General features: G+C 31.5%; 1 protein-coding gene across 1 annotated transcript in view; it reads left to right on the top strand.

The window, feature by feature from the left end:
* The window catches only part of LOC145334018 (uncharacterized), an 87,816-nt gene that overhangs the window by 25,776 nt on the left and 37,494 nt on the right, over positions 1-24,546 (top strand). The window contains exons 6-10 of the mRNA XM_080179296.1: positions 10,913-10,968; positions 12,822-12,865; positions 13,301-13,340; positions 20,444-20,570; positions 22,715-22,765. Coding sequence (XP_080035422.1) covers positions 10,913-10,968; positions 12,822-12,865; positions 13,301-13,340; positions 20,444-20,570; positions 22,715-22,765 — 318 coding nt within the window. The remainder of the gene's footprint in view (positions 1-10,912; positions 10,969-12,821; positions 12,866-13,300; positions 13,341-20,443; positions 20,571-22,714; positions 22,766-24,546) is intronic.

Raw genomic sequence — 24,546 nt, 5'->3', positions numbered from 1 at the left:
ATTCCCCCCCCCCTCCCCACACATTTTATTAATGTAAAGTCTATTCAACAAATCGATAAATAACTATTTGGATGGAGCAACATATTTTTTCCTACTCTAATAAAATGGCCCTTCTGACTCTCTAATATAATGATCCACCCTTTTTATCCCTTCCCATACTCTCCTACTGGAGGAAAGTACTAACAAATAAATGAGGACTAAAGTCGTAGCATAAATTTACACAAAAAAATTCATTGTAATAATATCCTTGTTTATTATTTCCATTATGCAAAAATTATGCCTTCCAAACCTCAGTGATTAACACAGCATGAGAGAGAGAGAGAGAGAGAGAGAGAGAGAGAGAGAGAAAGAGAGGGAGAGAGAGGGGGTATTGTAGAAATTCCTATTTCTCTGTTAAATAGATTGTTATATTATAATTAGAAGCAGAGATGCCAAATGAAATTTAATATTTGTTTAACATTTCTCACAACTTTCTTTTAATTAATACATGTGCGTATTAATTGGATATCAAATCACAACCGCGTGTACTTGAACAGAATATGTCCTTTTGCCAACGACTGATATCATGTTTTCTATTTTAAAAAATGAACTATAACAATGTGGATATGGCAACATGAGGAATTGCATGCACACCTAAATTAGAACATGTTAAACTTTATAAATATTCAAATCTCCAAACCTCCGTAATTATCGTCGAAGCTCCTTTAAATTCAAAATGGTTGTCAATACATTTGTTGCCTACATATAAATGAGAACATACATAGAAAGGTTTCTAATATTATGCGTACATTTTTATGAGGTCAATATCTTCCGCATTTTTTATTTGTAAAAAATAAATTATTACTTTTAAAAAATACTAAATAATTTTATGAATGTCTCTTCACCTTTAGTCTAGGGGCTAGTGCGACAGTCTTGTATTGGAAAGGTTCGAGGTTCAATCCCACTAAGAATTGAATGTCAATAAGTTTTTATTCTGCAATGGACAATGGACAATAATGTGGCGTTTCCTCTCATTTATAAGTAATATTTCTTTCAAAAAAAAAAAAGATATAAAATAAAGGTTGAATATAAGGTGTAAAAAAGTTAGAGGAGATTTGTTTTAGCAAAACTTACTTTATTTTTATTATTATCACCTAAATTTTTATCTAACATATCTTTATACCTACTGTCTAGGGCTTAGTGCGGCAATCCCATGTTAGAAAGGTTTTCGGTTCTATTCCTCCAAGTATTGAAAACGAATATTTTTAAAACCTTGTAGTAAGTATAAAGGGTTATTTTGATTGTAGATTAAGAATTCGATAACAACTGAACTGATTTAATTCTTCTTTTTAATCCAAATTTTTGAATTTTTTTTTAAAAACTAAAATTATAACTGGTGGTTGCTTGACCCCCCCCCCCTCTCTTTTCCCACCAAAAAAAACTAAAATCACCCTACCCCCAAAAATCAATTCGGGGATTAGAACCTGGATGATAGATGGTTCTCTGCAGTCACTGTACCAAAGAACTATTAGAACTAAATTGTTTTAGTAGAAAATCTGTCCTATTCTTACATCAGTAAGTAAAATATGATGTCCATTTGTTTGTCTATCTGTTGGTACCAAAATAATCTTGCTAACCACTAAACCGATATGGTGCTCTTATACAGGGTAGTTTCTTATGGGTCCTGGGAAGGTTTATAACTATTTTGGGGGAGGGTATCATCACACTGCCAAAAAAATCACGTTAGAAAAAAATTTCAATCCACCACAAAATTAAAAACTTAAATTAAAAATGGAGGTTAATTGACCTTTCCCCCCCTCCAACCCACCCAATAAAATCACAACTCCCCCAAAAATTTGATGAAAGATAGGGGATTAGAACCGTAACTGTAGATCTTTCGTTACTGGTGTTTAACCACAGGGCTATTAGCAACATCAAATTGCGTTGTTAAAATTGGTCTATCTGTAAACAATGACTATATAAATAAAATATTGTCTACTATGTTTTAATATTAATTTAATTGAGTTCTTTTTCTAGTATCGCTTCTGGTGGAAAAGAAGCAGATATCAGTCATACTGATAAATTATTTGGGATCATATTCTATTCAGTTTTTGTTCACATCGGTGCAAAAAATATCATTTTTAATCTTACTTCTGTACATTTTTATATCCGTGGAAATCTTCAAATAATTTGTGTTTCTTGGGATGGGATTAAATATGTCTATTTTCTCCCTACATTTAAGCACCGACGTTGCTTTGTGGTAGAGTAACAGTAAAGTTTTTCTTTTAGTTTTTACTTTATCTGCAGGTCGCGTGTTCAAATCTCCGCGGTCAAAGAACAAAAAAATTCATTTTTTTATTTTCTGAAATTTTCTCTCTCTCTCTCTCTCTCTCTCTCTCTCTCACTCTCTCTCTCTTTCTCTCTCTCTCTCTCTCTCTTGCCGGTTCGAGTCTTGGCTAAAATATTTTTTTTTAATTGCTTTTTCCAAGATTTTAAGTGACTTTTCAAAATTGGTTTTATTTTTTTTTTACTTACGATGTTATCAATGTTAAAAAATAATATTTTTGCACACTGAAGTGGTTTTGATCCAATATGCTTCAGACTGATGGGATTAAAACTATTTGTTGAGCTACAGAGAAGATTATTATAATGAGGTGAATTTAAACAATCAGTGTTGAAAATGTTGTCTATTTTGTCTTTTTCACCAAGAATGTTCGGTTGTTTTCATAGCTCATTGACTTAAATTTTACTGTTTCATACCTATTCTTCTTTTAGAGGTTATCGTGCTAGTTGGAAGGTTTTAACTCCGTGTCAGCTAATATTTTTTTAAATTAGAGAGAGAAATGTTATGAAAATGATTATGTTGTCTTTTTTCGCTATACTTATATAAAAATCACACTAAATTAATTGTGCCGGTGTAGTCTTGGGGCAAAATTTTACGTAACTTATCTAAGAATTCCAGTTCAAATCCCGGCAAGTAACTTAAAAGATTGTAGCTATCATCTATATAATAAAGTAGCAGGATGTTTGTTTGGCTCTCTGTTTATTTATTTGTACCAAAGAATCTCACTAACTACTGAAACATTATAGCTCTCCTTTACAGGTTAGCTTATCATAGTTCCTGGGAAGGTTTAAAACTATATTGAGTGAGGGTTCCACCACCCTCCTAAGAATAAATTAAAACCAATTTTTGAGCCCTTGCCTTTGGTATTTCGTGACTAATTTAACTGGCTTTTTTGGAAAAATTCTTTTCTTTTTTAGTCTTGTGGTTAGCGTCAAAGTGTTGTATTACAATGGTTGCAGGATCTAGACCGCGCAGAAAAAATTATTATTTTATTATGGGATAATAGACATCAAGTTGTTCTTCCTTTAAAAATAACATATAACAGTAGTGCTTCGAAACCGATTTATGTTTGTTGGATTATAACCGGTTCTCAGCCATACTGAAAAATTATGTGCAGAGTAAGGTAGAGAGAGTATTGTATTCTATACCTAAATTTTCATGCAAAAAATCTTGTCTTCTTTAGTGTAGGGGTTATCGCGCTAGGGTATGGATAGGAAGATTGCAGGTTCAACTCCTCCAATGTTAAAGTTTTACTATTTTATCAATTGTCATGATATCTACTCTCTAAAAAAATTTTAAAAAAGCTATTTTATATTTTAAGTGAATGTTGTTATAATGTAGTTTTTTAAAAATATTATTACTTATACCAAATATTACTTGTTATCTCAGACATTGAAAATTATATTCAGTGTATGGAGAGATTTGAACACACAACTTTCCTACTGGAACCTCACCTCTACCCCTGAGATAAGATTACAGACATGAATATCTGTGAAATTTTAAAGTATACGATAAGAAATAACTTTTTGTCTACATTGTCTTTTTTCACCACCGATAATTGGTCACCTCCATAACTTGTTTATAGAATGTTGATTTCCTTATCCGTGAGTACCGGGTTCGATTCTCTCCGAGAGGGGCGGGGTTTTTGTTGATGTTAAAAATTGGAGTAATTTATAGAACAAAAGTTGTCGCAAATATAGGTATTAAATAAAAGCACAAAAAACTCCCCCACCCCGGACCCCCCCCCCCTCTAATTTATAGGACACGAAGGGTTAGATATTAAAAAAATATCTCCTATTATTTAACATTACAATAGAAAAGATAAAATAAATTGAAAATAACACAATAAAATAAGTTTCTCCCATATGTTGTAAAGGAAAAAGTTCTTCAAATCCTTTTAGTGGATAGTAAAGCATTTTTAATAAACCTCTCAATTATGATTGATATAATACGGGCAAAAACCCTTTTTAATATTAATATTATTTATTGAAAACTGTAAATACCTCTAGTTTAAGAACCAATCGATAAGAATTTTTGGATATAGTACAATGACAACCCAACTTAAGGGGCGTTTCGTTGTATTTAGACAGTAACTTTTCTCCTATTTTTAGTTTACTAATGACAGAAGCGTTTATAAAACTATGAGATTAATTTTGTACAGTCTTATGTCCCTTTTATAGCTGAGGTTGTAAAGGAACACAGTAAAAGTGTTGGACTGATTGTGACGTAAAAAAAAATAGCCAATGGTAAAAATTCATAGTGGCCTCTCATTGGCTAATTTTTTTACGTCATAATCAGTCCGACACTTTTACTGTGTTCGTTGTAAAGGGGTTAACTGGGGCTCCACTTTTGATTCAAGGGATTGTACCATTAACTCTAACTTTAATGAACTCTACTTTGTCAGTAAAAGGAAGGGATTGGTAGTCAAAAGACAATAAAAGATAATTTTTCACCCCATGCAAATAGTATAAAGTCTTCTAAAGCAGGAATCTTAAGGGATAAGACAAAGGCCGTTAAAGTCCCCAAAGTTGTTGCTAACGAATAAGAAAACGTTATAATAACAGCCCAATGTCCCCTCTATCCCTCCTTCTAGAGTTTTCGGGTACAATTTTTAAGAAAGAAGGTGTTGTAATTTTGTTTGACCCCAATTGTCCTCTCCCTCCCTGGTAATGGGTATTTAAAACTTTTTTCCTACCTAACTTTTCCTTTAAATACGGGATTATGAAAATATATAAGTAAAAATAAAACTGATATTTCATTAAATGTCTTAGGAACTTCATTAAATCGCAGGGGCTTAAAGGGATAAGACAACGGCCGATAAATTGTTGTACATCCCTAATGTTGATACACAAAATTATCCCTTCTGTAAATTGAAACTAGTGGTTGAAACATTTGGAACTCAACTTAATAAACCAACTGTTCAAAGTTCAATAAAAAGGGCCCGAAAGTTGTTAAGCCAACGAATAAAGAAAATGTTATTATAAGACTTTAAGAACTATTGTACTAAACAGCCCTCCCTCTTTGCTTTTAGGTTTCTTAAAATTACTTATGGAAATAATTGTCCTTGTTTCATTGTAGAAATTGTTCCATTTCTGATAAATTGTAAAATAAAAACAACTACTTTATGACAAGGAGGGGAGAGGACATCGGACTGTAAATTACACTGGCTTGGTACTCAAAGTTTTATTATAATAAACTTTGTGTACTTTTATTGAATTTTATTTGTCATTTTAAGACTGGTAGTGTCTTAAACATTTCAATCAATAAATAAATTTTTCAGAAGGAATAATTTTGTTTATTTTCAATGCAGAGCTGGATCTTTAAATCATTTTAGTGGTGAGCCAGATCTGGGTGAGCCGAATTTCAGCCAATCACAGCGCGGCATTTCATAAAAATGCTGTGCTCTCTTTGGTGAAAAGTTGGCTCAACCCGATCTGGCTCACCACTAAAACGATTTAAAGATCCAGCTCAGATGTTTATAAATTTATCACACATTGTCTTATCCCTTAGAATCCCTGCCTTTATGACGAAAATAAATGCCAATATTTATTTTCCCTTCCGAAGCCGATAAATTTTATTTATAATTCAACGTAAACTCTATTTTATAAACCTAAATAAAAAAAAATGAAATATCCTATAATATAAAGTAGAAAGATAGTCTGTTTGTTTGTCCATGTAAGGCATAAGATCTCGGTAACCGCTGAACCAATTAAATTATGATTAAGGAATGTACCTACTAATCTTGCCATGGTTTTAAGCCTTTTACTAGGGGTGGTGAACTCTTATTGGGTGACGCCCCTACAACATAGGGGTAAAGCAAATTTTGATTAAAAATCAGTCTGTTTTTGTTTGTTATGATCTCACTAACCACTGCACTGGATTGATTTTAAGAAAGCTTTACAATGATTCCAGGATATTTTTAAAATTCTTAAATTTTTTTTGGATAGTTTTAGGTTATTTTACTGCACTTCCTTAAGGCATATTTCTTATAATTGTTTGAACATCACAATATTTTGGAAATTTCAGGGAGGGAGGGGATATTAGACCGTAAAATGGTATATAAAACTTTATAAATACATTTCATTATTCTTTGGCAAAATCTTTGGGAACTTGTTTTAAATATTAATTGTCTTCTTTTTTTCTTTGAGGTATTTTTTTATTATCAAATTCATGATGACTGTTAAGGTTTTAAGATTCCAAAAAAGTATTTTTTGACATAAACAAAATATTTAATTGTAAATTAAATGTTAATGATTATATAATATTAATAATTGTAATATACAAAACTTAATACTACGAAATCCGTTTATGTAACTGCAGTTTTTTAGTAGCAAAGCTACTCTATATTCTAATTTATCTATATGTTCGCCTTTTATGGATGTTGTCATCCTTGTACAGTTGCGAAGCTACCATTTCCATTAAATTGATTTATTTAAAGAATTTAAAACATGAATTTAACAATTTTATGAATAAGGTTATTTATATCGGTGACTAATTTATCCCAAAATATCTTCATTTAAACATTATACTTTTTTTAAAAGCTTTTCTAAAACTTTCTACAAGTGATTTGCTCGTTTGTCCTTTCTTCTAATTCAAGAGCTTCGCTGAACTACTTATGGACAAGGTTTTCCTTCTTAAAAGCGAAGCGTTCCTAATATTACTTTGTATGTCCCTCCGTAAGTCATTCCGTAACGCTATGGAAGGAATGTAATTGTCTTTGTTGCTTATCTAATCTATACATTGTTTTGTCCGTCAGTCAATATGTCAACCTTATATTTTAAGGTTTTATGATTTTCTTGGAGTTTTTGCATATTCTCTCTCCCTTTCTCATTGTTTTGACATCTGAACAACTGTTCTATAACTCACTTTGTCTATTTTCTATTCTTTGATATTTTTAACTTTGCTAAATATAGATATTGTCATCCTTGTTATTTATTACTATAAATAATGATTTCATAATTATTTATGTGATAAAGAACAATATAAACATGAATCTCATTCATACATTCTTTGATATATGAAAGCGTAGAGAGAGGTTGGACACATTAGCCTCTAAAGTTTTATAATAACATTTTCTTATTTGTTGGCTTTACAACTTCAGAGAATCTTACTAAATTTTGATTGGTTGGTTTATTAAGTTTAATGTTCAAAAATTTAAAAGAATAATTTTAATCTACAGAAGGGGTAATTTTGAGTTTCATCACTAGAAATATACATCAATTTATCTGTCATTGTCTTACCCCTTTAAATCCCTGTAAAAGCATAAGATACAATATAAGTGGGATATTTTTTGTTTGAAATGCCAGTTATTTTTAACATTTTAACTTGATTAGTAAATACATATATTCCTATAAAATTCAAATAAAAAGAAAGACTAATCTAAAAAAATAAATAACCTAAACAATTCCAGGGACCTATGTGAAGCTTCCATAGAATGAAGAAATCAATGGGTTTAGTAGTTATCGAATATTAATCTACAGACGTAAAACCTTACTAACTTTATATAATAAAATTTACTAATCTAAATTACATAACCCCTAAAAAATTAAATAATTTAATCTATAGATATCGAAATTTAGTGGCAAAAAATGGATTTATTTACTATGTAAGCATTTCTTTTCTGTGCAAAAAGTGCTGCGTTGTATTTTTTTGCTTAATTTTCCTTATGCAAAATCTTAGTGCAATGGATATAATACACGTGGATGTATTGACCAGGGATAAGGGATGGGAAACGTAGGAAAATATTATTTCAGGCCTATTTGTAGCCTAATAAACCAGTTTTGGGATAGCGCAGTGGTTCGTATAAAATGCTAATGAAAAAGCTGTGTGTGTGTGTGTAGATAAAGTATAGAATCAAATTCAGGTAGCTAGTTTAAAGTAAAAAACATAACTTTTTATAAACCTATATATTAATGGCTTTTGTTAAAATGAAGTTTTTTCTCTCCCAAAATTTTTTATCTTTTACTTTGGTAATTTGAACTGTCAGAAAGCTATCGTTGGGTTTCCCTCAGACAGATTTTAGTTTGTATTATTTGCATTTTTATTAATGAGTAAAAATTTTATTTGAAAATTTCATTGCCAATTAAAATTAAAAATAAATATGCACTTGGGTAACATTCTATCAAGTTCTTTGGATACTATACTGGATATAATGTAATGATATATCTGTACTGTGTTGTATTGTACAAAAATTAGGGTGAAGGTGTTGTATCAACTCCGTACTAAATTTTTAAAATTCAAAATACAACATCTAATTTATAAACTACCAAATGAAAATTCGTAGCTACCTTCTTTCCAAAAAAATAATCCCGTTATTTTTGTTTTTTCTATGTGGCCCTTTTTTAATGTTTAACTCTAAGCAGATTTAATAATTAAACTAATGTGATCTAACACCATTTATATTTATTTTTTCGTAGCAGACGAAATCATTATTTTTTCTAGAATTGTCTGCTTGTAAAATTTCCGCCATCTGTGATTTGGGCTTGTTTTGTATCAACCAATCACCAATTGGCTCCGCCAATTGGTGATTGGTTGATACAAAACAAGCCCAAATCACAGAACACTATTGGTTTAGAGCGGTAGCCAATATGAGCCGTCCGCCAGTAAGGTCATTAAATTAGGCAAATGGTAAAAGTTGCATGATCCCTTTCAAAATCAGGCCGAGACCTAATTTATGGCCAGGTTTCCTATCCCTTATCCCTGGTATTGACAGGGAAAATTTGTCAATTTAGGTTGCTAATATGGACCTCATTCATTTCTTCATAAGGAAGGGAGAGGAAAGGGTAAAGGGGAGGATAGGGAGAATTTTTATTATAGCCAGCTGTGAGTATCACTTAATTAGATTACATATAAATCTGGTGTAACATCCAAGTAATTATACATCGATTGTTAGTGCAAAAATATGTCTTATTTTGAAGAAGTAAAAATTTATTTTCAATTAAATGAGACATAATTGGAAATCAATTACGTTTTCTAACTTCATGTATTAAAACGTGTTCTATAAAGCTTTTTCTCATAATCTTAATTTTTTATTTTTCCATTTTCTTTAAACATTAAATGTCAATGATCTAAAAGAAATTGTCTGATAAATTGATAAATACATCCACAATGATGGTGCACAAAATTACCCCTTTTGTAAGTTACAAATAGTGGTTGAAGCGTTTGAAACTCAAATTAATGAACCAACCTATCAAACTTCAAAAAAAGTCCCCAAAGCCAACAAAAAAAAAGTTATGATAAAACGTTGGAGACTAGTGTATAAACAGCTGAATGTCCCCTCCCTTCCTGATTAAATATACATTAAATTAAATGTGTTTTAGATGTACTGAATTTTATTTTCCGAAAGTGTACCTATTAAAGTAATATATATAGAGCGATGAATAGTACATGTAACAATCACCCCTTTTCAAAGGCCTTCTACCAACTTTGGGTTGGGTCTTCGGTGTCAACTGAATCTTTCAAAAATGTAAATACAACTGGGTGCTGGCAAAAGAACAAAAGGCAAATTGTAAACTAATGTTAACACAAGGACGCCCAAGCTTTTTACTTTGCATTGGGGTAAAATTAGGGGTTCTATACGTTCAAGGGGAGTAATCAAACATATTTTTAAAAAAACTTGAGGGGTGTAAAATAAGATATTCAAAGTCTAAAGGGGTAAACACTGGACGTCTATGCATGACCTTTAATGATTTCTGCATTTTTTCCTAGTTAATTTCGTTTTTGTATTGTTTAAATACTGTTCATTTGTTGAAAAATATTTTAAAATTATCTATTGATCTCATATAACTGACAATAACCCAATAGTTTAAAATAAGGACATAGATAATTTTCCAACACCTCATGAAGAGCTCAACCCTTTACGGAAAAATAATTGAAAACAATGTATATTAAAATAAATTTGGGAACATATGCAATATATTAGTTCTATATTTGTCGCTAGGTGTCACTAAAAACTTAATAATTATGATTTGCAAGAAAGTATTTACATCATTAGGAAAAATGTCTTGTTAATCACAAATAACTAGGTTTAAAAATACAGTATTGTAAATCGGAAAAGATGATTTTGAATATAATTTTATAGTCAGAAGCCTAGTTGTGAGAAATTGATAATGGCAGTTTTAAATACTTCATATAAGTTTAGACAGAAATGGCAATTTTTTACAAAAATTGTCCTTTTCTTTTTCAAAAAGCAGAAGAAAGCATTATATAGCTGAATTTAGAAAGCAAAGTTTAATGAAATTATTCTCGTCTGCTGAGCTATAGGTCTTTGCAATTGGAAATCATTTAGTAATCTGTTTATACATCTATACTATAAATTTATTGTGTACCTAGCTTCCGCATCCTATCTCAATATTTGCTACTAGCTAAAAAAGCTTCAAACTTCCACAAAAAAATCAGAATTTAAAAAATTTAAATTTGGATTGTATAATGTATAAATCGTTTAAACATTATATCGCTTTTCCCTTTGACCGGTATAGCTGAAAATAGCGTTTGCAATAATTGGCTTATCTGCTGTACAACTTTGGAAATTAGGGAAGAAATAGGCAATCCATTTTCCGCACATCGTGTTTTATCAATTATTTTTTTTAGAAGTGATTCTCTGGTGTTTAATGGATACTCAAACTCAAATGAGGATGGGAGTTCAGGTGCATAGATAAATAGATAGGTGGATAGATAGATAGATAGATAGATAGATAGATAGATAGATAGATAGATAGATAGATAGATAGATAGATAGAATAGATAGATAGATAGATAGATAGATAGATAGATAGAATAGATAGACAGATAGATAGATAGATAGATAGATAGATAGATAGATAGATAGATAGATAGATAGATAGATAGATAGATAGATAGATAGATAGATAGATAGATAGATAGATAGATAGATAGATAGATAGATAGATAGATAGATAGATAGATAGATAGATAGATAGATAGATAGATAGATAGATAGATATATAGATATATAGATATATAGATAGATAGATAGATAGATAGATAGATAGATAGATAGATAGATAGATAGATAGATAGATAGATAGATAGATAGATAGATAGATAGATAGATAGATAGATAGATAGATAGATAGATAGATAGATAGATAGATAGATAGATAGATAGATAGATAGATAGATAGATAGATAGATAGATAGATAGATAGATAGATAGATAGATAGATGGATAGATAGATTTTTCCCATCAATTACTTCAAACGGGTGAGGCTGCTATCCATATCACTTTAACGTCAGGTCTAGCAACCCAGGATAACTTAGGGGAGCCAAATCTCTGCTTTCATGTCCAACCACCCAGGTTATTAGGCTAAGTAACAACCAACAGACAACTAGTAATGTCGTGCACCTTACATAGCATCACCAGGAGAACGATTTTTAACATCTTTGACGCGATATTAAGACGGGATTCAACCCGTTCACCTCTCAGATGACAAGAGGATACGCTGCGTGTTGAGCCACAGCCGTTGTTTGAGGATAGATAGATAGATGATATAGAAAGTTAGTTATCCTTATTGATATAGATAGATAGATAGATATTGGATAAAAATTGATAGAAAGATAGATAGATTTAAAGTTAGTTATACCTATTGATATGGTAAGATAGAAAGATATTGGATAGAAATTGATAGAAAGATAGATAGATTTAAAGTTAGTTATACTTATTGATATGGTAAGATAGATAGATAGTGGATAGAAATTGATAGAAAGATAGAAGGTTATTTATCCTAATTAGTATTGCAATATATGAACAACATATTGTTTCAAAACTAATGAAATTTGTGCCAAAATTTGTGTACTACGTAGGAAGGTGTGTAATATTGAATTAATCAGAGGTGGATTCTTTAAAAAAAACTTTTTGGCTCACTGTCTCACTAAAATTAGTGAGGTTCGTTAAAAACTTTTGTAAAAGAATACTTCAAAATCGCATAAAAAATCTACAAAAATTAAATAAAATCATCAAAGGGTTATTAACATAAGATTTTGTTTAATTTTAATGCGATTTTGGAGGATTTTTCACAAATTTTTTTGCGAGCCTTACTAATTTTAGTGAAGCAAAGAGCCAAAAAGTTTTTTTAAGAATCCACCTCAGTTACATTACTTCTTTATAATTCTATTTGTCTTTGTTTTTATTTAACGTTATAGGAGAAACATTATTTCATCGACTACTATTTAGGATAGACTGCTAATTTTTGTATAGATATCTATTTCAAATGGGCATCCATTATACAACTTACTTGGTATGTCAGTTTGTTTTTTCGGACGGTCTTCCAGATATCAGAGCTGGATCTTTAAATCATTTTAGTGGTGAGCCAGATCGGGTTGAGCCGAATTTCAGCCAATCACAGCGCGGCATTTCATAAAATGCTGTGCTTTCATTGGTGTAAAGTTGGCTCACCCCGATCTGGCTCACCACTAAAATGATTTAAAGATCCAGCTCAGGTCATATTCTTGTACAATAACAGGCATTTATTTATTTTAGATGACAGCGGAGTAACTTCGAATAGTGAAAGTGGAACAATCAAGGAAAATCAACAAAAATAATCATGTTATAAATACAACAAAACTATTGATTTAAAAGATTGGACACTGATAGTTTTTTAAAAACCAATTGAAATTAAATACAAGTACCCATATTCTTTGAACCAACTAATAAAATAACGTGGTTATGAAACTTTGGGTACCAGTGTAATTTACATTTCAATTTTCCATTTCTCCCAGCAAATATCTAGTTTCATTCTCTAAAATCGGGAAAAACAAAAGAATCATACTACTTAATTTAGACACACAGAGTATTAAAGATTGAACTTTAGAGTATCTTTACTATAAAAAATTATCAAATTTAATTACCAAAAAATCCTTTTTTTGTAAATTTGGTATAAAATAAGATTATATATTTTTTTCATCCAATTAATATTTCTTTTTAAAACTGATTACATTTTTATTGATTTTAATATTCAGAGAGCCGCGAATAAGACAGCTTCAATCAATAATAAGAAAGGTAAGTTTCTCTTATTCATTCGAATCTGGTGGATAGGAACCGGTTCTCACCCATACGAAAAAACTATGTCTAGCATCGTATTATATCCAGCTTTCTGCGAATATAAATATGTACAATCATAAGATTAAAACCAGTTTTTTAGCACGTGCCTTCGGCACTTCGTGGCTAAAAAACTGGTTTTAATCTTATAATTGTACATTCTATATCCTCGGAAAGCCGTTTATAATACGATGAAAGAATAACTATTTTCCTATTCATTCGGAACCGATAAATATCCGGTGGATTATAACTAGTTCTCAGTTCTAAAATTATGTCTAGCATCGTATTATATCCAGTTTTCTATTAATGTGAAAATTGACTTTAATTTTTTTAATTGTACATCCGCGGAAAGCTGTTTATAATACGATTCGAGAAATGGCTATTATTAAAACTTTTATAGGCGATGCTACTCAATAATATAACTAATGTAATAAAGACGTTCAAGATTATCTTGTGAAGGGGGTAAAATGAAGGACCTCACAGATTCTAGGGAGGTAATCTAATTTATTTTCAAATCGTAGAGTTGGGTAAAATGAGGTTTTCAATGGTTTGAGGGGAATAAATCCCCCCCCCCCCCTTAACGTTTATATAAGGGTATAATCTCCAAGGTATTAGAATTTATAGGATGATTAATTAACAAGGATGACAACATCATTAAGTAGCGAAGCTTAAAAAAATTGGATAGTACTAGACATCCAGAAAGAAATGAACTATAGATCATTGTTATAAAAAAAATAAACATTAAACTTAAATTAAATAAATTACGAATCCTTTTAATTGATTGATTGATTAGCCATAGTTTCTTAGGGTTTGGATCTAAGTAGTTATGGAGTAGGTTGAGACACTTTTGTATAGCCACTAGGGCTATCAAGCTCCACGTTCAAGCACATTTTGACTAGACCCGCTATCTCATGAGAGCTACTCATTATTACCTCACCCTCGCCGAGTATGGCAGGTGTCCCAAATTAAGTCACCGTAATGAATGATGCTCTCCGCCGAGGAGCTTGGGATAAGGGTAGTACAGATATTATGTACTTGACTATTAAGTATCCAAACTTACTCAATAATCCCCTTCTTACACAACCAGGGGAAGTTGCGTGAATATATTCAACTGAGAAATTCGAGTTGCCATATGGGGACTAGAACTCGAACTCTCATCACCGTAACTCAGTGCGTTACCACTGAGCTACGACGCCCCTTTTAATAATTTAATCCTTTTAATAATTTATATTGGTGTTTTGAAACATTAGGCTAATAGGGAAAACGTGAAAATTTAGGAATTGATCTAGAACCCAAGGAATAACAAAGTCTTTATAAGACTTGATAAAAATATGGAGAATCTAAATCCTAATCCTTATTTAATCCCTAAAATTCCAGTCTTCTATCTTCAATAGGAGCCGAGAAAATCACGTCCATGGCGTTACTGACGGACAGACAGACGGACATTTCAAATTATAGAGAAGCTTCAAAACTGCAACACCTTACAGAACAAAAGACAAAAACACTACGAGATTATCTTTGCTACCAAAAAATACTATTTAGTTGTTTTCTATAACTAGAAATGTTGGGTATAGCCCTTTCCACGACATCCCTCCATAAGGAGCGATTCTTCGTATTTTTCACAGTAGCTTTTCTCCTATTTCTAGCCCCTGCGGGGGGCTCTAACCCTGCGGGGCCAATTACCTAACCCTGTGGGGAAATCACCTAACACAATATAACCTAACCTAACCTAAAATAACCTATAAAAAGCCATTCTAAAAATACGAAGAATCGCTCCTTATGGAGGGATGTCGTTGAAAGGACTATACCCGAAATTTTTTCCTCCTTCTACTAAAATATGTAATGAATACCAATGTAAACAAGAACGCAAGAATACAAAAGCTACACAACCACCAGGGATAAGACAATCAACGATACATTATTGTTCAACCCCAAAAATCTGCCAAAAATGAGTAATTTTGTGGATCATCATTGGGGGCCTACATAAATTTATTGGCCATTGTCTTGTCCCGGTATATCACTGGTGGAAAGTTGCATTAACTTTTAAAGTTGGAGGGTTGTATTGGCCCCTTAACAGGCACATCGCAATATAACACAATTTTTTGGGGATTTTCGAAAATTTTAATAATCTTCAGAGAAGCTTTACATCTAGCAATTCATTTTAGTAACGAAGCTACGCCATAATTTACTTTGTCTGTCCGTCCATTAGTCCGTAACGTTGCAGAGAAAAAACATTTGTTTGGCTGCTGTAAAACATAGACATAAACTATAATTGGGGATTCCTATGACATATGCGCACCTAATCTATACATTGTTTTGTCCCTATGTCTATCGGTCATGCTTCAAAAGATGTAAACGTTATTTTTCAAGTTTTCGAGATTTTCTTAGTTTCTTTTTAGCACAATCTCTCACTTTTTTTATTGGCAGAGAGAACTGAACATCTGATCTGCAAATCAATTTGTCTGTTTGTCCTTTTATATTTTTTGTGCTTCGCTACTTATGGATGTTGTCATCCGTGTACTGATTAATATTTAGTATGCACTTAGTCGTATAGTATCTTCTCAATATTTAATTAATATGTGAATAACTGCAAATTATGTATCTTTTGATCTACTGCAGTTCACGGTAAAATATTGCTGGTAACGAATATTGCCGAAAATCTATGAATTTTAAAGGCTGCTAGCTGCCAAACGGCTGAACGTACAGATCATGCCCGCACACTGTTTTAAGCAGCATAAAAAAGCCTACAAATAATCTGGAATAGCCATAAATCAACAATGCATAATTATTTCGCAGTGCAGAGAAATGCGCGAAAAAAGGCATATTTTACGCGTTTTTTCTTCAGTGAAGCTTTCCCTGTAAATCATTGGATCTTGGCTATTCCAGATTATTTGTAGGCCTTCTTATACCGCTTAAAATGGTGTGCGGGTATGATCTGTATGTCCAGCCGTTTGGCATCTAGCAGCCTTTAAACTTCAAAGAGTTTTGGAAATATTGCTTACCAGCAATTTTTTTTACCGTGAACTGCAGTAGATCCGTATGTATGTTTATCCAGGGAGGGATTAGACATTGTGCTGTTTATTTTTGTCCCCAAAGATTATTACTATGTCTTATGTTCGTTAACTTAACAATTTTGGAGACGTTTATTAAATTGAGTGTCCAAACGTTTCAATAACTAATATTCATCTACTGAAAGAGTAATTTTGAGTATCATAATTGGGGATGTAAATGAATTTATCGGCCATTGTCTTTTCCCTTTAGATTTGTGACCTTATTCCGAGGGGTTAGAGTGGTGACGTTTAACATTTAAGGATTCCAACCCATTTTTTTACATCTCATTTACATTTTGTTAAAGTTAGAGTTACTCTTAAAATAAAATCAACAAATAATAAACTTACGAATCTTAAGGGATATGACAATGGACGATAAATTTATATACATCCCCAATATTGAATTACCGTTTAATCAAAGTTTAATAAAAGTACCCAAAGTTTGTTAGCTAACACGTGAAAGAGTGTGTTTAAGAATCATAAATTTTGAAAATTTGAATGAATACCTAACGAAATATCGATTTGTGAAAATCAATACGTTTTTATAAACATATTAACCAAATTATCTATGAATAGTATGAATAATAGAAATTGGAAGGTTTTTTTTACAATAGAAATTAATCATAAATGACGCAAAACTTATTTTATATAAATTATGAATCATAACTTTTTATGTAAAGTGTAATAGAAATAGAATATAATTAACTTTGTCTGTCCGCCCGTTATTAATTTAATGATTTTCTTGGCTGCAATTTGAGATAGACTACTGAGGTGAATTCTTAAAAAAAAACTTTTGCCCCACTAAAATCAGTTTGCCTCACTAAAATCTTAGTGAGGCAAAATTATCCCCTCCAAATTTTTAGTTTGCCTCACTAATTTTATTTGGGCAAAAGTTTTAAAAAGAATTTACCTCTATTTTTTTAAAGATACCCATTATCAATGAGCATCCAGTATGTAAGTTAATTGGTCCGTTGGTCAATCAGTCATACCACAACACTATAGCTGCACTTCTTAAATCGTTCCTAATGGTCAAAGGAATCATCATGCAAAGTTTTAAATCTATAGGACAATTCTAACATGTCTAAATTAACCTAAAGAGCTAACCGTTCCGGACGGACAGATCCTAATTATAGAAAAGCTTCGCGTTTAAAAAGGATATAGAATTGTATAAATGTATGATGAAAGTAATTGTATTAGGATGAAATATTTTCAGGAAATATATGGATAACAATTTAAAAATAAGTTTTATTTACTAATCTATAATACAAAGTAGCTTGATGTCTGTCCGTCCGTCCGTCTGTCCGTCCGTCTGAAGCTTAAGATCTCGGTAACCACTGAACCGATTGGATTCTACTCTTCAGGGTATATACCTATTGGTCCTGTGGTGGTTTTAAGCTATTTTTTGGGGGGGGGGGGTGGGACACCCCCAACCCCCCATAAAATAAAAAAATCCCCCCCCCCTTTTTTTTTTTTTTTTTTTTGTAGAAGAATTCTTTTGTAGAAATTTTCTTTTGTAGAAGATTTCATTTGTAGAAATTAATTTAGTTCTTCTTATTTTTTTTTTTTTTGATTTTTTTGTTGTTGTCATCTCTTGGGGCAAAGCCCCTAGAGGCTAGAGGCGAAGCCGCTAGTATATTAAATACTAGCGGCTACGACCCTAGTGGCATTAAAATGTTGTTTTTTTATTTTAAATATCTAATTTGAGAAATAATTTGTCTATGTTAAATCAGCTGTTAAATTCACTTCTCTACACAGCGCCACTACTAGTGGTACCCTCCTCGAAAATAGTTATTAACCTTCCTAGGATCTATGAGAAGCTACCCTGTTAAGGAGAACCCGATCGGTTCAGCGGTTAGCGAGATCCTTCGTTACAAACACACAGACAAACACACAAACAGACATCCTGTTACTTTAGTTTAAGGATATCTTATCTTATTAAATAGAAACTTAAAATTTCAAAACTACAGTTTTTCCACTGTAGGGAAGCTTCACATAGGTCCCCATACGGTTTTGGGATATTTAACATTTTATTTAAATTTTGGGATGGTTTTAAGCTATTCTTCTGCTTTCCTATAAAACTATCCGTTACATACGGACGAACCTCCTCTACACATAAAAAAGCTAGACTTTTAAAATATTTTTGTATCGCATCGTATTATAGACAACTTTCCGCGGATAGTAAAACGACAAATTATTAGATTAGTTCCGGCGTTTATAATACAATACAATTAAAAGAAATGATAAGAATAAAACATTGTAAAACACTTAATATCTCTTTATCCTATAATGGTTGGAGAGATTGCATGATGAAACTTTGATATTTAAAGTCTCAGCTGCCATTTACAATTCAGCCAGCCACTGCCATAGCCGCCCACTTAAATATTTGATTTTTAAAAGCAAAGCTTTTCTATAATAAGGTTCTTTTCATTGCTGTGCAATGAACGGAGGTTTTTTTTGTGGATTTACAAGTTTATAACCTTTTAAAAAGTGATATAAAATTGAGGGGTGATATTTTTTGGATGGATAGTGGTACCCTCCTTAAAAATGGGTAGATACCTTCCAAGGACCTATGAGATGCAACACTGCACTGTAAAGGAAAACCTTATTGGTTCAGGAGTTAGCAATGTCCTTCGGTACAGACAGACAGACAAGGATCATGTTACTTTTATTAATGGATGGATATAATACAAGAACAATTATTTATAATTCATATATAGTATCATGCTATTTTGAATAATATTTGCCATGAAATTATAATCATAGTAATGCCAAAACACAAACCATTTTATCTGTCGCTACTTTATTGGATCATCCTTGTTTAATTTTACCCAGGAAAGGAAGGGACAACGAAAGTTGAATTGATATGCATTGCTTACGTATTACCAAAGGCAATATTTTAAGGGATCTAAGTGGAAAATCCCCTAAAATTATACACAAAATTACCCTTTCTTTTGATTACAATTAGTATTTTAAACGTTTGGATACACAACTTAATGAACTAGCCAATTAAAATTCAATAAACATTCAATGTCCCCGCCCTCCCTGCAAAACAAAAATATTGGGGGATTGTTTGATTTATCGTCCATAGTATATCCCTGTTATCTGGATCTCCCCCCGTAGACTGAGGAGAAATTGAACTATCGAAAAAGCATTAAATTCGGGGAGGTAGGCGACTTGGCACTCTAAACTATATCGGTTTTAAAACCATATCTTATGCGTTGGCTCAAAATACTCTGGTTACTTTTATTGAATTTAGTTTTGTTGGTTCCAAACTAGTAGTGTTCAATACTTTTCCACCAATAATTCCATCTTGTTTGTTATAATTGGGACTGTACAGCATGCGCATTGTATCGTCCATTGTCTTATCCTTAAATATTTTAAATTAGGTTGCGCTCCTAGCATTTAGGAGCTCTGTATTTGAAGGAGTAAGGCAAGTAGGAAAATAGCCTAGAACCAAACATGTACGTACAAATTAACTAGCCAAAAACCATCCAGGAACCTATAAGAAGATAACTTGTAAGATGTAACCAATTAACCAATATGTATGTTTTTAAGATCTTACTGGTTACAAAAATAATCTATGATAAATATTAATAAAATTTTCAATATTTAATTTGATTGAAGAATATTTTTATCTTTATGATATTGCGTGCCACACATTATAGAACTTTTTATACTCTGTTAAAAATCATCATACATTTTTATAAGATTTATTCAGCTGTATGAATGCATTTTTTTTTATAAAATCACGAAAACGGCTTAAATTATGAGTCAAAATTTTCTGCTGTTTTCTGAGAACCCGATCGGTTAAGCTGTTAGTAAGATTCTTTGGTACAAAGAAACAAACAGACAAATAGACAAACAAACATCCTGTTACTTTATCATAAGGATCTGTTGTAATATATTTAGTGCAGTAGACGATGAAACTATCCCACTACGATTATTCTGGTTTATTTTCTTATCCTCGGGGATAACAAAACTAGTTTTACTCATATTTTTTTTTTATAATTTTAGATAAGATAATTGCAGAAGAAAGTACTCCGCCTACAACAGCTACAAACTCTGATACAATTGAGATGAAGCAACCTCAATCAGAAGACAGCATTGATAAAGACCAAAACTATAATAAACCTGTTCATAGGTAATATATTTCAATTACGTTAGTTTCGAGTTGATTATTGTGTTTTCATATATAGGTATTAGGTATGAGATACTACTTTATATCTAAAACTACTTAATAAATATTTATTATTATGTATAAATTTTTTATATAAACAAATTACATATCTTTTTGGAGGGGGGGGGGGGGTGGAGATAATTACCCCCTTCCCCCCTCAACAGTTTATAAAGAATTTACCTCCGGGTAAAAAAACATTTTTCTTCTTTATTATTGGTGTTACAATTCGTCCTCATAATAAGGCAACTAAAGGGATAAGACAATTCAAGAGAAATTAATTTTAATTCCCAATCGCGATAAATAAAATTGTAACCTTGTATAGATTAAAATTATTGGTTGTGCATTCTACAAACATTTTAAAATTTTATATTTTTATCTTTTGATAACATTTAACCAAATCTATTATTCATGATTTTGACCAATTAAAGGCTTCTCTTAGGTCAAAGTAACATAAATTACAATAATAAAATATCAAAATATGTTATTTCCAAACGCTTTTTTAATGCTAAACAATTATAAATTCTTCTATAAATTGATAAGACCTTCATTTTTATAAAAAGATATATTCCCAATAACAATCAAAAGAATTATGTACATTTCGTATTTTCTGCCAATTCAAGTTTTTAAGTTTAATCCTCATAAAACTTAAAAATACAATATTGAATAGAATTTAAACTTTTTTAGCAAGTTTTAGCAAAACCCCTCCAATCTCTCATAAACGTCCACGGAGGGGGGGGGGGGGACTGTGTTTACCCCCATTGAACATTAGAACCCATCATATTACTCTTCTTAGAATTCTAAAAAATAAAGTTTACTTAATTTACTCCCCTCAAGGTGCTTGGACGTTTCTGCTTTTGTTCTAAAACTATTTACACTCTGTACCTGGATGACCCTAAAAGGTTTGCTGTCGTCCTGTGCTTGCCAGGACGAGGTTATTTTAAAAATCCAATTCATTTAGTTCTTATTACAACATTAAGTTTGTTCTTATATCTTTAACACACAGTAAAATCAAGAGTGTTATTTAAAGATTCATATTAAAAAATTATATAAAAATATAGGGGGGGAGGTGGTAATTGTATAATAGTCGTTTAGGTGGATTCAACCCAAAATTTTTATTGAAAGTTTTTAAGAAGTTTTAAAATAAGTTTATCGTGTTTACACAGGTTATTATCAAATTTATATTTTTTACATATAGCCAAGGCTTGACATCCGCATAATGATGCATTTTCGCGAATTTAAAGCAGTTTTTCCTATGATGTTATTTTTTTAGATTTTTGTCCCCCATAACGCATTTTTTAGACTATAAACAAACTTTTAAAGTTAAAAATATATCGTTAAATTTGTGCTTATTTTAGATTAGATTGTGTTAGGTAATGATAATCAGGGATCGGAAGCCTCACGTAAGCCGCGCATAAGCCTCAGTTTAAAACCTGCTTGTGAGCAGAAAAAAAAATTTCAGAAAGAAGGATTGTCTGCTAAAGAGCCGTTTTATACATCCAGCTGAATTTTATTGTGATAAAATCACGATTTCACTGAGGCTTACACGCGGCTTACGTGAGGCTTCCGATCCCTGATGATAAATTGTTTGTAAAAATCTAAAAAAATAACCTTTTGCAAGTGTTCCTAATAATAAGTGTCGTACCAAGCCGTAAATACGCGGCTGCCAATCCCTAAGCACAGAATAAACTTTTGATAAATAGTGTAAAAGTTTATTATATGTGAGGATTATAGACTGTACTTCTTTACATTTATAGATAAGAATAGGAGAGTAATCTCTACAAAACTAGTGCTTTCACTTGAGGGCCCACTGAGCATAGAAACCTAATATTTGTGAATTTAGTTGAAAATAAGAAGTTGCTTGCGAATTTCTTTTTGGATTGCAAATGCTATGAACCATAACCGTGACTGGCCACTGGGGGACTTACCTCTACCCAAAATACCTAACCTAACCTAAGTTTTTAAAAAATTATTAAAAAACTACCTACTGTCCTTTTTTCAATTACTTTAAAATTAAAGGGAAGTGGGGTGTCACGACTGGACATTTTGATGGAAACCGCCCTTTCTATTTAATAATTATTATTTATATAAATCTATCTATGTTGGTTTAGGTGTATACCTAGTAAATCTGAAGCATTCAAGAAACTCAGTTATGAACAAAGGTTTTAAAAATAGATTAGCTAATACATTTAATAGTTTAATAATGTATAACCCAGACAACTACCTGGCCAAAGTGGTGGAGACCCTTTTCGTCTGCTAGCATTTTGCTTTCTGTCCTTTTGTAGCCTAGGGACTTAGCTGTGTTTATGTATTATTAGTTGATTTCAAAGGGATCCCTTCCCTCGAGGTATAGTTGCATATACCTCATACCCCCTCTATTCTTTTCTTAGAAATGTAATAGTGTAGTTACTGTTTGGATAAATATAAATTAAATTCTATCTAAACTCCAGATTTAAAAGAAATTAATTTAATTGAAGTTATTAACAAAAAAAAACCTTAAAGGATGATTAAATTCCAGTTTACAGAAGCACCAGAGTTGTAAATAATGACAGAGTGATATAGAAAGCTTTCCGCGGATATTAAAATAAAATTATTAAGTTTAAATCACTTTTGTTAGATCTGAGTGGCCGATGGCCCAGTCTAACAAAACTGGTATTAATCTTATGACTTTCATTTCAATATTTGTGAAAAATTGTTTGTAATACGATTCTACGCATGATTTTCTGATTGCTAAGAATTGGTTCTAATTTGGCGGATATTAACCGGTTTAAAATACTTGAAAACTAATTAAATATATTATTAAAGTATAATAGATATAATTATAAAAAATAACAATTACTTAAAGCTAAATCAATTGTAGAATAGAGTAGCTATATGATTAAATTATAATTTAAATAGTTTATAATAACAACAATCATAAATAAATAAATATTCTTTAATATTTTGCTTATATATGAAAAGCATTAACTTAGTCTATTTTTAGAAATATACAACAATAATGGATTTATTATTACTTGGATCTTAGACCAGATCTCTATCTATGTACTATGTAAGTGAGACTTGTAGCGGGTAGGAAAAAAAACGATCTTTCCAACCCAACCCCTTTTGCCATAGAATCTTCTCTCTTACTGGATTTACTTACTGACCAATAAATGACTAGGAAAGTATCAACCTAAATTTTCGACGATTTTTTCCCTGTTAAAATATCCACGCATATCTACATCCATTATAACATTAGATTCTAAAATTAGAATTTTACACCCAACATGAGTAAACAAAATTCACAATAATGCATGTACAATATACGTGGATATTATGCCAGGGGGAAAATTGTCGTCAATTTAGGTTTCTAACTTGAACATAACGTATTGGTCAGTTCGTTCATCTAGTAGGAGGGGGGGGGATTGGTTAAAGAAGGTGAAATTTAGACAGCTACAAGTTTTACTATATTAGGGTACAAAATAATATGGTGTAGTATCCAAGTAGTAATAATTCTATTTTCAAAAAGATGTCATTATTTCCGTTGTTTTTAGTTTAGAAGCTAAGCTTCTCTATAATTATGACCATCGGCTACGCCCCTAGAGGCCTCTAGTGGCATTTATTTTTCTTTTATTTTAAATATTTATTTTGATAAATAATTTGTCTATGGTCAAACCGCTGTTAAATTCATGTCTCTACGCAGCGGCGGGAATATTAAAATAGTTTTAAACCCTCCCAGGACCTATGAGAATCTACTCTGTTAAGGAAAACCCGATCGGTTCAGCGGTTAGCAAGATCCTTCGGTACAGACACACAGACAAACATCCTGTTACTTTAGTATAAGGATATGTCCGTCCGTTTGGTGGCCATTGGTCAATTTATGCACATTCTTTTCATGAAGGCAAACATTAATAGATGAAATTGCTCTAAAAATTTATAGTCTTACTAAATATGTTAATTTAGG

This window comes from Acartia tonsa, chromosome 12 (genome assembly GCF_053477335.1).
Source record: "Acartia tonsa isolate MP-2025a chromosome 12, ASM5347733v1, whole genome shotgun sequence".
Taxonomy (NCBI): domain Eukaryota; kingdom Metazoa; phylum Arthropoda; class Copepoda; order Calanoida; family Acartiidae; genus Acartia; species Acartia tonsa.
The sequence above is the reverse complement of the archived record's forward strand: the minus strand, read 5'-3'. Positions and strand labels throughout refer to the sequence as shown.